At 44.5% G+C, this 13,478-nt stretch overlaps 1 protein-coding gene across 8 annotated transcripts in view; it reads left to right on the top strand.

Annotated features, from left to right (window-relative positions):
- Window positions 1–13,478, top strand: part of ANKHD1 (ankyrin repeat and KH domain containing 1) — a 125,878-nt gene that overhangs the window by 49,885 nt on the left and 62,515 nt on the right. For all 8 annotated transcript variants that reach the window (XM_056862630.1, XM_056862628.1, XM_056862625.1 and 5 more), the window contains exons 5-8: window positions 6,195–6,342; window positions 8,402–8,635; window positions 10,457–10,551; window positions 11,888–12,125. In XM_056862630.1, the coding sequence (XP_056718608.1) occupies window positions 6,195–6,342; window positions 8,402–8,635; window positions 10,457–10,551; window positions 11,888–12,125 (715 nt within the window). The remainder of the gene's footprint in view (window positions 1–6,194; window positions 6,343–8,401; window positions 8,636–10,456; window positions 10,552–11,887; window positions 12,126–13,478) is intronic.

The raw sequence follows: 13,478 nt of genomic DNA, 5'->3' as shown, positions 1-13,478 counted from the left end.
CAACTTGTAAGAGCTGCGCCAAGCTCACCACAAAGGCCTTGAAAGGCCGTTCATCTCGCCTTCTATCCCATCTCTACAAAGAGTCCCTTCATCCAGATCCAGCAGCGGGCCCGTCGACATCTTCTCAAGGTCAGTTAGATGAACCGGGGCCCTCCACGAAAAATTCTTGCCGAACTGCGGGTGGGACTTCCAAGCGAGACAAGCCTCCCAAGGCACCTGCCTCGCAAGTTATTTGACCGGCGAAGTTCATTGCCCCAGGGTCGCAAGATGGCCATGGCCGCAGCTCCTCTCGTCGCCCGTCTCATTCGAGGTCACCTCACCACCGATCTCGATACCGAGACTGGGTACGCGTCGGCGACTGCAGTGGCCCAAGATGGTTCGGTTCACCTGCAACCCCCTGCAGACACCCACCGGGCCTCTCGGCATACTTCGGCTGACAAGAGCCTTGCACTATCGAATCAGAGCTCATCTCACCTCGTGTAAGCACTTGTCCCATCGAAAACCAAAAGCCACACCAGGAGACTTAGTAGTCCAAAAGAGTTGGTTTAATGGTATCACAGGCAAGCAGAGCTTAGAAATTCAAAGACAGGAATGGGGGGGAAATGGTATGCACTTGATAATATAAGAACACTAGAAAAGCGGCAGCAATACAGTCTTATGAGATAACCTCAAACAGTCTAGAGACACCACGGCTCCCACGGGCACCTGCTAGCTTCAAAGGGAATAGGAATGCAGTTTTAGGGAAACAGTCCTTGAACGAAAGTCTGTGAGAAAACGAAACTATCTAAAACATAGTGAGCAGGCCTGACACCTCGAACCCGGCCAAGAATCCTGGCGCCGGTCTCGCAGCCCTACATCTTCTCGCTCCCGTTGCCGTCGAGACAGCAACTCACAGCAGCACGCCATGTGGCGGATTCATCGAGTAAGGCTATTGCCTCCGCCATAGTCATTAGACAGCATGCCTGGTTGCGTCAATCCACCCTCCCTTATGACACTAGGTCTCGCATTGAGGATTTGCCCTTCGAGGGTACCTCATTATTTAGCGACCAAACTGACACCTTCCTCGAACGTCTTAAGAAAAATAAGAAATGCAAAATCCCTAGGTATTACACCTCATGTCCCCGTTTCCAAGCAACGGTATTTTGGTCAACAGACCACTCAGGCTTCCCGCCCTTATAGATTCCAGGCGCCTTTCACCATTCCCAATTTCGTTCTTCCTTTCCCCATACCCAGCAAGAAAGGAAGTTCCAGCATAGGCCTAGGGCCCGTAAGGGTCCCAGAATGTCTCCTGGCCGTCCAAATAAGCCTAAAAAGGCATGACTAGAGGTTTCTGTTTGTTTCTCCGACCCTTTATCTACATTTTACCATACTTGGTTCGCAATCACAAATGATGTTTGGGTTTTGAAAATAATAAATGTTGGATATTTCATAGAGTTTGATACATTACCCCCATACCAAGCCCCAGTCCGATCGACCTCTCCGGCCCTCGACTTGCTTATACAGGAGATACATAACCTCCTCTCCAAAGGAGCTATTTCAGAGGTTCCACCTTCTAACCAGGCACGCGGTTTTTACTCCCACTTTTTCCTTGTCGACAAAAAGGGGGGGAAACGTCCTATATTGGATCTCCGGGAGCTCAATGAGTTTGTTAAAACCAGAAAATTTCGTATGCTTTCACTTCCGGAAGTACTCCCCCTCTTAGATAAGCATATGTGGTTTGTGGTATTGGATCTCCGTGATGCTTACTTTCACATTGCAATCCACACAGAATGTCGACAGTATTTACGGTTCGAGTGCGATGGTAAATGTTATCAATATAATGTTTTACCCTTCGGGCTATCCACGGCCCCTAGGACTTTCACCAAATGCCTATCAGTCGTCGTGGCACACCTTGCGTTGAAGGGGTGTGTTATTTTTCCCTACCTTGATGATTGGCTGGTAGTGGGCACCTCTCAACAAAGCCTGATCTCTCAAGTAGATCTAATTCTTTCAGTCCTGGATAATTTGGGCCTCTTAGTTAATTTCTCCAAATCCAGACCTGTCCCTTCACAGGTGCAGGATATTATTGGAGCACGTTTGAATGCCAAACAAGCTCGAGCATTCCTCCCAACACAAAGAGCCCATGTCATTAAGGCAGTAGTATCCCGGTTCACTAGAAACAGGTTCCAGACGGCCCATAGGATACAAAAACTCCTAGGCCTCATGGCCTCCACCACAGCTGTGGTGGAATTTGCACGTCTACTCATGCGCCCCCTTCAAAACTGGTTTTTTCGGGCGTTTAAGCTTAACGTAGAACCACAGTACAAACGTTTATCCATTCCCAGATATGCTATAGTTTCTCTTAGATGGTGGTCACTTGACATCAACCTTCTTTCAGGCGTCCCATTCTACCGCCCTTCCCCCCAAATACACCTCTTCACTGATGCTTCCCTCTCAGGCTGGGGGGCTCACTGCAACAGGGCACATGGTCTGTTCTAGAGTCTAAGTTACATATCAACCTACTCGAGCTGAGTGCTATTAGACTTGCTCTGTCTTCATTCCCAGGACACCTGGAAGGACATCACATTCAGGTTGCTAAGGACAGTTCCACCACCCAGTTTTATCTTAACAAGCAGGGCGGCACAGGGTCCGTTTCGCTCTGCAAAGAGACCACCGACATTTGGGAATGGGCCATAGCACATCGGGTCACTATCGTAGCAATCCACGTAGCGGGCACAAGCAACACGCTTGCAGACACTCTGAGTCGTCACTCAAATCAATCAAACGAACTCACACTAGACACCCAATGTCTTAGTCAGCTGTTCCTGCTGTGGGGCAACCCACAGATAGACCTATTTGCCACACATCTCAATTCAGTGTGTCCACAGTTCTATTAAGGGCAGGGGCGAGCCCAGGCTCACTAGGAGACGCCTTTCAAATAGTCTGCAACGGGGCCCTGTTTTACCTCTTCCCGCCTTTTCCTCTACTGCACAAAGTACTAGCCAAACTGAACCACGACAAGACCGATGCCATCATTGTCACTCCCTTCTGGCCCAGAAGGTCGTGGTTTGCAGTACTCATGTCTCTGGCGCACGGAGAGTACATCCTCCTTCCCAAGAACCCCCTCCTCTCGCGGCTTCTAGGATACGGCCTTAGGGCAGTGGTCTGATAGAGTGGCCAAGGTCTTGCTACACTCTCTGAAATCTTCCACTCGTAGATCCTACGACGCTAAGTGGAAGCGTTTTTCAAGTTGGGCACTGGTTAATGCTTTTCCCCCAGTTACATGCCCGTTGTCTTCTGTTTTTGATTATTTGCTCTCTCTTAAAGATGTTGGACTATCGAACTCTTCCATTAAAGTTCATTTAGCCGCAATTTCGGCATTTCACTCAGACATTGACTCTCAGTTTTTTCTCATCTGTTGTCTAAGAAATTCCTGAAAGGTTTCACTAACCTCTATCCCCTGTAGCCCCTCCTGTGCCCCAATGGAGCCTCTCTTTAGTGTTATCCCAGCTTATGAGGCCTCCGTTTGAACCCCTGGCCACCTGTGAATTGTCCTTCCTTTCGCTTAAAGCAGCCTTTCTGGTAGCCATTGCATCAGCTAGGAGAGTTAGCGATCTCTCAGCACTTTCCCACTCTCCACCGTTCACCAAGTTTCACTTGGACAGAGTGGTGTTAAAGCCTAAGCTCTCTTTTTTACCTAAGGTTGTCTCATCTTTTCACCTGTCCCAGGATATAGTCCTCCCGTTTTTTTTCCCCAATCCGTCCTCCAATGCTGATAAGGCCTTACACTCCCTGGACATTTGAAGAGCTCTCCTTTTTTACATTAAGAGATCACAGACTTTCCGGAAGGATGATAACCTCCGTATGTTTTGGGGGCTACCGTAAGGGCTGTCGAGCCTCCCCACAGACCCTCTCTAGGTGGATCACGTCAACGATTAAATTAGCCTACGACCTTGCCCACCAGGAGTGTCCAGCCATGATAAAGGCGCATTCGACCAGAGCGTATGCATCCGTCGCATTTTCTTCCAAAATAGATCTTCGAGACATCTGTAGAGCTGCCACATGGTCTACGCCCTCCACGTTTATGAAGCACTATGCTGTAGACGTGGATTCCCCCAGGGAGGCAGCGGTAGGATGTGCCATGTCGCTCTTTCGGTGAATGTCCCACACCCACCGTTCTGGTAAGTGAGCTCGCTATTCTCCCAATGTGGGACTGCAGAGAAGCCACGCAGATGAAAAACAGAGTTTCACTTACCTGTAACTGTTGTTCATCTGGTGGTCTTTTATGCAGGCACACATCCCTCCCTCCTTCCCTGCTGTGGGACCTTCTCCTTCACGGGGGTGGTTCCGTGGCGACAGGTTGGAGAACTGGAGGGTGGAGTCCCCCCGCCCCCTGGGTCATGTGACCATTTGGGTGGGAAGGTTGCATGCCCAGGGGGAGGGGAGCACTCCTTCTTTCGATTTTATTAGAAGCTGACAAATCTTATCCGTGGCTGGTCTGCGCAAGCGCAGTCCCCAATGTTTGCCTGCATAGAAGACCACCAGATGAACAACAGTTACAGGTAAGTGAAACTCTGTTTTTCCTGTTGAGATCTGTTGAATACAGAAAATGCACTATATTGTTCTCCCTATTTGTCACCACTTAGAGGTTAAGGAACATATCTGGCATTGTGCAGAATTGGGTTCCCAATGGAAATGACCTTGAGAGTAATTGTTTTACTGCCTTTTATAGAAGTGAATTGGTTCTGTTAATGTGAATGTAAATGACCACCTGCATTGTGGATGCCCAGTTGCTATGTTAACCCCCACCCCACCCCATGGAGTCTGGCTTTTGTTCCCTCAACTAGCCCTATTGCAGAAAGAGGAGTGCAGTGGGTTTTTTTGAGGTGGCATCAGTTCTGTAGAACAAACTTACTGTCTCTGTTTAGCCCTTTCTCCTGCCTGCATAACCCTGCTTTTATTTTGGTCATGGAACTTTATGCAGTTGTTAACAAAATTCTAAGGGCCACTATCTGGGAAGATCATGGTCTTAAAACTTGATCTTGCACTTGTTTTGTGCCAAAGATGGTTATGGACAGTGGATTTGGAGACAAATGATTGTTTAAATTATTGTGGGAGCCTAGCAATTTGGAAGAACTTCAGGTTGAGGAAATGAGCGGTGTGAATATGGATCATCTGAGTTATAATACTCTCTTCTGTACTTGGTAATAAGCATTATTAAGCGTTCAATTCAACCATCACTGCAGCCTCTCAAATGAGGTGACAGTGATGCTTCCTGCTGTTCTCACACAGGGGCTCTCTTCATAAGTGATGGAGTGTTCCTCTAGTGTTAAGGCTTGAGAGAGAGAGAGAGAGAGAGAGAGAGAGGCAATGAGGACAAACAGGTGCAAGTTCAGGACACAGGTATTTTGTAAGACGGATCTTGGCTGCAGGGCTGGTCTGGGAGACACTTCCCTGTTCCTAGAATCAGTCCTTCTGTCTCAGAGGTAGCCTGGTTAATGGGATTAAACTGGTTCAGGTCACTCTTGTCTTTGTTTGCAGGAGAGACTAAAGATAGAAGAGAAGCTGATGTACTCTAACTGGCTAGGCTTTCTTGCCTGCAGTTATTGAATCTTGAGATTAGCCGCCTCTTGTTGCCATAGCACAGCACTGTTGTGGTTTCTGGCCCCTCCTCCTCCCGTGTTAAGGCTGAGAGATGGGGGCAAGGTAGACAGGCAGAGTAGACAAGCAGTTCCCATAATGCTGTGCTTTTTCCCTCCCTGAACATGGTATGGAAGTGGCAAGAGCATAAGCAGGTGCAGTTTCTGCTTGTCTGCTAGCCCAGGGCTGTTTCCGTGCACCCCATGCTGGTAGCAAATTGAATAGCTCTAACAACTCTCCAGACAGCTTTGGTTTAGTGATCTCCCCTATTTCACTGCCATATACTTTTCAGCTTTGAATGGCTCCTCTTTCTCTCTGTCATATGCTGTCTTTTAGTTTCTTCTTCTGTCTCCCTTCCAACCTCTGTGTCTTGTAAGCCCTTTGAGCAGGGATTGGGTTCTGTTCAGGGCCTACTTCCTGCTTTCTACTAGGCACTACACAGAACACAAATAAATTGTATTTTGGCTGAACTCTGCACTGGGAGAATTGACATGGTGGGTCTTTTAAAGGCAAAAAGGTCAGGGAAGCAGCATTATAACTATCAGTGTTAGTGAGCTTCTGTTTCGCTTATGCAGGTGCTGCTTGCCATGCATGCCAATGTTGAAGATCGAGGTAATAAAGGAGACATAACCCCACTCATGGCAGCAGCCAGTGGCGGCTATGTGGATATTGTGAAATTGCTGCTTGTTCATTGTGCTGATGTCAATGCCCAGTCTTCCACAGGTAAGTGTACTTAAAGGCAGTGAAAATACGTGAATGCAAATTGGAAACATTTTCAGATTATGTACTCTTGTAGGCTTGTAAGCTTGAAGACTAGGTTGGTGTAAGTGTCCTTCTTTCAAGCAAATACTTGAACCTAAGAAGAGAAACAGGGTTAGTGTTAATGTTAATGTTACTTTAAAAAAAGCAGCAATATTTAATGGCTGCTTGTAACTGTTGGAAGGAAATTAACTGTGTGGACAATAACTTAAGCTGCTGCAAAACATTTTTGTGTATTGAGAGTTGTACTCTAAAATAATAGCCTATTAGATAGCTTATTGAAATGACAGGTCAGTAATTTTCAAGGATTATTCAAATTTAGTATATTTTCCACATTTGAGGATGTCAAGAAAATGCCATTTGTAGAAGCTAGATTCATCGAGTTCTCCAGCTGGTCTGGCAGGTAGAGTTAGTACATAAACTCCTGGCCCATGTGGCAGTCCTCCAAGCCACATTGAAATGCATGGGCAAGTTGGAGAGCACACTCATGTCCATGTCCTCCTGTTGCACAGAGGAAGCATTAGAGGAAGGAGTCTGCTAGAGTTGGACAGCAGAAAGATAGATGTGTTACCAGGACATGTTTGAGAAGTGTATTAATTTGCTGGTATTTTGAACAAGGAAGTTCAGGCAAGCCCCATCCCCTGAGAAAGTACTTTTGGAAGAGTGCCTGTCAGAGATAAGATGCATGTCATGGTCCTGAAGAAACCAAGAGGCATCATATTCCTTTGCTTCAGCCATAGGGATTGGCTGTGATTTTGAGCTCTGCCAGTTCAAAGTTTACCAGTGTTTATCAAAATCTTAGTCACTCTGGCTCTTTTCCCTGTTCTTCCTAGTGGTACCTCTCTGCAAATATACCAATCCTGTATGGATTGAAGGGTTGTGATTATGTCCACTTGCCTGATTGTGTCCCCATTTGTGTGATCTGTACCCATCAATCTTATGGTGTGCAGATTGCTTAGATAATTCCTAAGTGACGTGGGTGCTGTACCCTTTGTAAACGTCACAGAAAGTAAACTGGCTGATCCCTGTGCAGATGCTGAAGGGGTATTCCTACAGGCAAAGTAGGGGACTTTATATCCTTGGGAGAGACCCTGGGTGTGCTGAAAACTATGACTCTGTAAATCAGTAGGGGGGTTGAGGATGGAGAGGGTTTCCTAATTATTTCCTCCTCCCATTTGTGAAGACTGGTCAAGGCACAGGCCATGGGGTGAGCTGGTGGAGTCCTAATTCCCCATAGTCAGGAATCCACAAATTTTGGCTTGGTTTAGCAGCTAACTGATGTTGGCAGAGAATGCTAAGTATGCAGCGAAACACCAGACTCACTGATTAAAGGGAAAGTTAAATGTTTATTAGGGAACTACATTTCAGATAGGAAAGGTGAGAGACAGAGATTGCCTCTAGCTGACTAGCTGGCTAAGGAGGGAGAGAGAGACTACTTCCAGTCTAAGGACAGATAAGAGGTGACACACAAGGGAGGAAGGGTCTGTAACCTTACAGCCCTGTCTAGCTGACCACTTGCCCGCCCCCTCCTGGGTCTTCTTCTCAGTTCCTTTGCACTCTAAACATTGTCACTTCCAACAACTGATACCTTGACTTTGTGCAGTTGGCCTGTGTGGTTAGCCCTGCCAAGTGACTGCAGCCTTTTCCAGAAGGGAATCAATTTTTGGAGACAAGGTTGCATCTGTGGCATAGATTTTAAAGACTTGTTCGTGTTTAAGGTTCCACAAGACTTCTGTGTGCTTTTGTTAGAACATGTTTACTCCTCTAGAATTTATAGATTAATTTTGCAGTGCTGCTGTAACATTAAAAGGGCACCTCGGTCCCTGCTTGTAATGGTAGGGACACAGATAGGAATTATGGTGTAAAAATTATAATCCTGATGAACAAATGATTAACTTGATGACGATCAAGTGGCAAAAGTGAGAAAATGAACATTCAGTTCCAGCTTTAACATGCCTAAACCTCTGCTTTGTTCAAGTGAGGCAGGACTGAAGAGTTATCTTTGCATATTTTCTCCTTTTAGGTAATACAGCACTCACTTATGCCTGTGCGGGGGGATTTGTGGATATTGTGAAAGTGCTGTTGAAAGCAGGGGCAAATATTGAAGATCATAATGAAAATGGACATACTCCTTTAATGGAGGCAGCCAGTGCTGGTCATGTGGAGGTTGCGAGAGTGCTTCTGGAATACGGCGCAGGAATCAACACTCACTCCAATGAGTTCAAAGAAAGTGCCCTGACACTGGCATGTTACAAAGGTAAGGTGTCTTGAATGATTGTAGGGAAGACCAAGATGGCTGCATAGAACACTGCTAATACTTGTCATACACTACAGAATGCATGGCATGTCATTAAAACTTGTAGGCACAGTTATATATTGCATAATTCAGTTAAAATGTTCAAATGAGACAATCAGGAAATAGCGAGATAGGTTCTAAAGTTTTAAGATGGGTGCTTCTAGTGCTTGACTATCAGGAGTATTTCCGCACTAACATCTTTGCAAACTGATGCATGCACAGGTATTAACAAATAATAATAAATTATGTAAGATGATCAGTTAGTGTGTGTATTGGCTTGTTTTGGGGAATTTATCCAGGTCGCTATGTTCTCCGTGTTGTTGTTTTTAGTGCAGACATACATAGCATTGACTACACTTGAGCACAGGTAAACGTATTGAATGCTTATTTTGGAGTAAAAGGGGCTTTTGGTCCATTGAGTGCTTGATTATGTTTAGAACTTTAATCTTACAACTGATTACAGGAGAGTATTTATTTTGATACCCCTGAAGGAATTTGTCAGAATAAAACTCACCAACTGAATATTTGGAATGCTTATTACTGCAGTGGCAGAATATTTGATAGAGCAAAACAAGGTCTTTAAATAATGGTAGACGAAAGGTGACCTTAAGGTTTGTGCTGCAACATTATTTTAAAAATTTCTGGCCTAAGAAGGCTCTCAAGGCAGTTTATGATGGAGATGCAGAATCAGAAACAATAAACCATCACTAACAATCCATGAATAACCCACCCTTAATATCAGAAAAAAACAATAAAACTACACATTGAACTTGGCATAATAATAGTTAAAAAGTATCAGAAAAACAAAACCCCGAAGTCGAAACAAAAAACATGGAGGAGAGAACTGAATAAAAGTCCAAGAAAACAGACATATGTTGATCTGAATCTCTTTGGGGAAGGAATTCAACTGATGTGCAAACTACACAGGTGTCCCTTTCTCTGGTTGCCCTTCAGAGGAGAAGGGCCAGTCCAGAAGATGTTAACGGGCTAGGAAGCATAGATAAGATCAGTTGGTTCTTTAAGTATCCTATTTCTGGACTGTTTAAGGATTTAAAAGTAGTAATTAGCACCTTGAATTGTCCCTGGTAGCAAATCCGCAGCCAGTGAAGTCTTTTTAGTTCTGGCAGAATGTGTTGTCCAGCACCATGCAACCATCTTATTGCTTGTGTTTGGGAGCTTCTGTTACTGGAAAGCAGTCTTCAGGGTCAATCTCACATAAAGCGTATTGCATTAGTTACAACTGGGTGTGATCAGAGAATGGATAAAAAAGCCCTGCGTTCCAGTTGGAACTGCATTCTGCCTTTGCACCCTCCCTAACTGTGTAGTCTGTTATATCAGAGTATATAAAGTTTTCTGTATGAAAGTCATTGATTCACTCATTTCAAATCACAGGCTCAGCAACAGTGACGGTATTAAAATTTTAATAGGGTGAGCATATGTCTAGTTTAGTGGGTTTCTTAGGTGCCTTGCAACTAAAAAACTAAGAAAGGACCACTGTCCTTGGGAAAGACCTGCCCAGTTATCTTCACTCACTGGTTATATCATTCAGAAGCAGCCACTGCATGTATGGCAGCGGATCCCACAGAGTTTCAGATACATTGAAAGATCAACTTAAAATAGAAAATACGAAGAATGCTTTATGCTTTCATATGGACACTTACAGCATTCCAGGTGCATGAATATATTGAGCTGTATAAGTCGGCTGCAACTTGACGGCACTTTACACACACACACATTGGTATTGGATTGTTCCCCAGGGTTTAATCTGGTTTGTTTTTGAAGGTCACTTAGATATGGTTCGTTTCCTGCTTGAAGCTGGAGCTGATCAAGAGCACAAAACAGATGAGATGCACACAGCTTTAATGGAGGCCTGCATGGTAAGTGACTCCTGACTCCTGGAAATATGCGTGTTCAGAGATGTGGGGAAGTTTTCCCACTTTAGAAATGGAGAACTTCCCTAAAAAAAAGACTCATTAAAATTAATAACAATGAACGAGTGCCATTGCCAATACAATATTAAGCAATCCTGGCAGTTTCAAAACGGTAATTAATATTTGCTAGATGATTATCCCTAGAAATTGTGTGAGAGAGTGTATGTATGTTTTATTGTTTCATAAACTTGGAGGTGGGGGGTGTTAAAATCACGAATGCGTACAATAATCCAAATAAAAAAAGAGTGCACCAGATTGGTGATTACAGTATCTGTTCCACCATGCGAAAGGAGACATAAATGAAATTTTAGCTTTGAATTGATCTGCAGAGCCAGTTGGATATGGAACCTCACAAATAATGCAAGTGCTGAGGTGTTCCAGTGACCTCTGTATGGAAATTAAATTCTGTTGAAATAGATGCGTGAACAACCATGTTCACAGCATATCATGAACAGTTCTGTTGGTGTGCTAAAATTAGTGCATCGGTAGTCTTCAGTACTTTTATTTTTCCCCTTAAATGTAAACTGTGGAAGTAGATGATACGTTGCTTCTAAATTTTTGCAAGTATTATTCCATTAAATAATATCTAATTAATCTATCTAATTAATTAATTAAAGCTTCATTGAAGTAGTTTTGAAGAGATTGGGACTTCATTCTTTTTTTCAGTTTCATATTAATTAGGAACAAGTAGCTGTTGGCTTATGTTCTGAACTAGCAAAAATTCCTGACCTTGTGATGGTGGAATGTGTATATGGGAGAGTATGTTTTTTGCAAGGTCCTTTTGGGAGAAGAGACACATGGCCATCCCTGTGTGATCTGGATCAAGGATGGCTGGACCACCCAGTGTTAAGGAGACAATGGAGTGCTAGAAGCTAATTTTTGATAAGATGGGCCTCAAATGTCGAAAGTGAGAAAGTAAAAAAAAATTGTATCAATTTCTTTTCCTTTTTTTTATGCATCTAATGAAGTTGCCAAAGCTTGCGTAAGAATAAAAACTTGCTAGTCTTGAAGATGCTACAAGGCTCTTGCTTAGTTTTGCTGCAGCAGGCCGATACAGCCGCCCCTCTAAATATTTTCTGTCTGAGATATTTTGAAACAATGCACATTTCTTTTTGAAATGGTGTGCTGTAGGTACAATTAAAATGAAAAGTTTAGTGAACTCAGTTTGTTTGCATTTTAATCTGAATGTATCCTAGTTTTTTAGCATTTTAATGGTACTGAGCTGTTCCTTGGTGGGGTGTTTGGGCCATTTCTTTCATTAGTTATGCTTTTATTTTAACAGGATGGGCATGTGGAGGTAGCTCGTTTGTTGCTGGATAGTGGTGCTCAAGTAAACATGCCTGCTGATTCATTTGAATCTCCACTGACGCTCGCTGCTTGTGGGGGACATGTGGAACTGGCAGCTCTGTTGATAGAAAGGGGAGCAAACCTTGAGGAAGTTAATGATGAAGGCTATACTCCATTGATGGAAGCGGCTCGGGAGGGCCATGAGGAGATGGTTGCTCTGCTACTGGCACAAGGTAAGAGGACAGTTTTACTTCTGTAGCAACTTACTCCTGGCTCCCCTTTTGCCTGCCTAATCCTTGACAAAAGAGGTAGACTTCTTGTCCATTCCTTTCCTCCTGTGGATCTGTATGCTGCTGTACTCTTGGGGCTATGAGAGATGACAGACAGCTGACAGGGGGTTCATCAACCACAATCTGGTAAGGCAACACCTATGGAAATCCAGATGTGGTCCAGTAGCTGCTACCTCTGCACGGATGAATTCTTTATGCTGGCAGTGCTGCTGAGGCCATGTCCTCTGACATGGAATGCCATTGTCTTGGTGTTCTGTTTTATTTCAGCTTTATTTTGTTTGGTTTAGAAAGCCAGTGTAGTGAATTAAAGTGTCAAACTAAGGTCTGGGAGACCCAGGGTCAGATCCCCACGCTTGCTGGGTGACTGGGCCAGTCATATGCTCGAGCAGTCCATTCCTAAGGGATGGTGGTGGTAGAAACGTAGCAGCCGGGAGTGGCACAGTCGTGCCACCTCCTGTGGGGCTTCCCTGCCGGAAAACAGAATAAATAAACCGTTGGAAAATAGGTAAATCGGGAAACTCACCCATTGACTTCAGCAAGGCTATGCCGGCTGTTTTGCTGGCTCAGCTGTAGCGTGAAGGGGCATTCCTGCGCCAAAAGGAGTTAGGAAGCTGCTAAAAGACACAGCTCCACCCCCAGGAATGCCCTGGGAACGCCTCCCAGGACACCCGTGTGGGGAGAAAGGCAGGGTATAAATGAATAAATTATAGGTGGGTTGGCTAACAGCAGAGGAGAGAGAGTGGTGGTTGTGATGTTGGTTGATTGGATGCAGCATTTAAAGTTATCTGTAGGGTCTACTGAGGGATTTGTTGGTGTGGTGGCACAGGTATGGGGATAGGGTGGTGTGAAGAGTATTAATTTTGAGCAAAAAGGGCATGATGTCGTTCTACTCACCATTTGTGTAAACCTCAGCATGCTCAGAGGTGTGTATACAAGGTGGCTCATTGATACCTCCATCTCAGTATTTTGCTAGCTTTTTTAAAAAAAGATCTCTGCAATTCATGACTTGCTTCTGGAAGACTTTTGACCTCACATATTTAACTACTGCTTGATTAACCCCAGCTGGCTATGTGGTCCTCCCATCAATTTTAAACTGGTGTGGGTGGTGTCCATTATCCTTTGTGAATCGTTATCTTTCCCCAGATTTCCAGAGCAAATAGTGATTGTCATTGATCTATGTACTTATTTTGGGTCCAAGGAATAGGTTGTGTTTTATTTATTTAGAAGATTTATATCCCGGCTTTCAGCACAGCCAGGGCCACCAAGGAGACTAGCAGCTTTAAAAACAGCAGTGTA

The sequence above is a fragment of the Euleptes europaea genome, chromosome 17 (genome assembly GCF_029931775.1).
Source record: "Euleptes europaea isolate rEulEur1 chromosome 17, rEulEur1.hap1, whole genome shotgun sequence".
NCBI lineage: Eukaryota > Metazoa > Chordata > Lepidosauria > Squamata > Sphaerodactylidae > Euleptes > Euleptes europaea.
The sequence above is the reverse complement of the archived record's forward strand: the minus strand, read 5'-3'. Positions and strand labels throughout refer to the sequence as shown.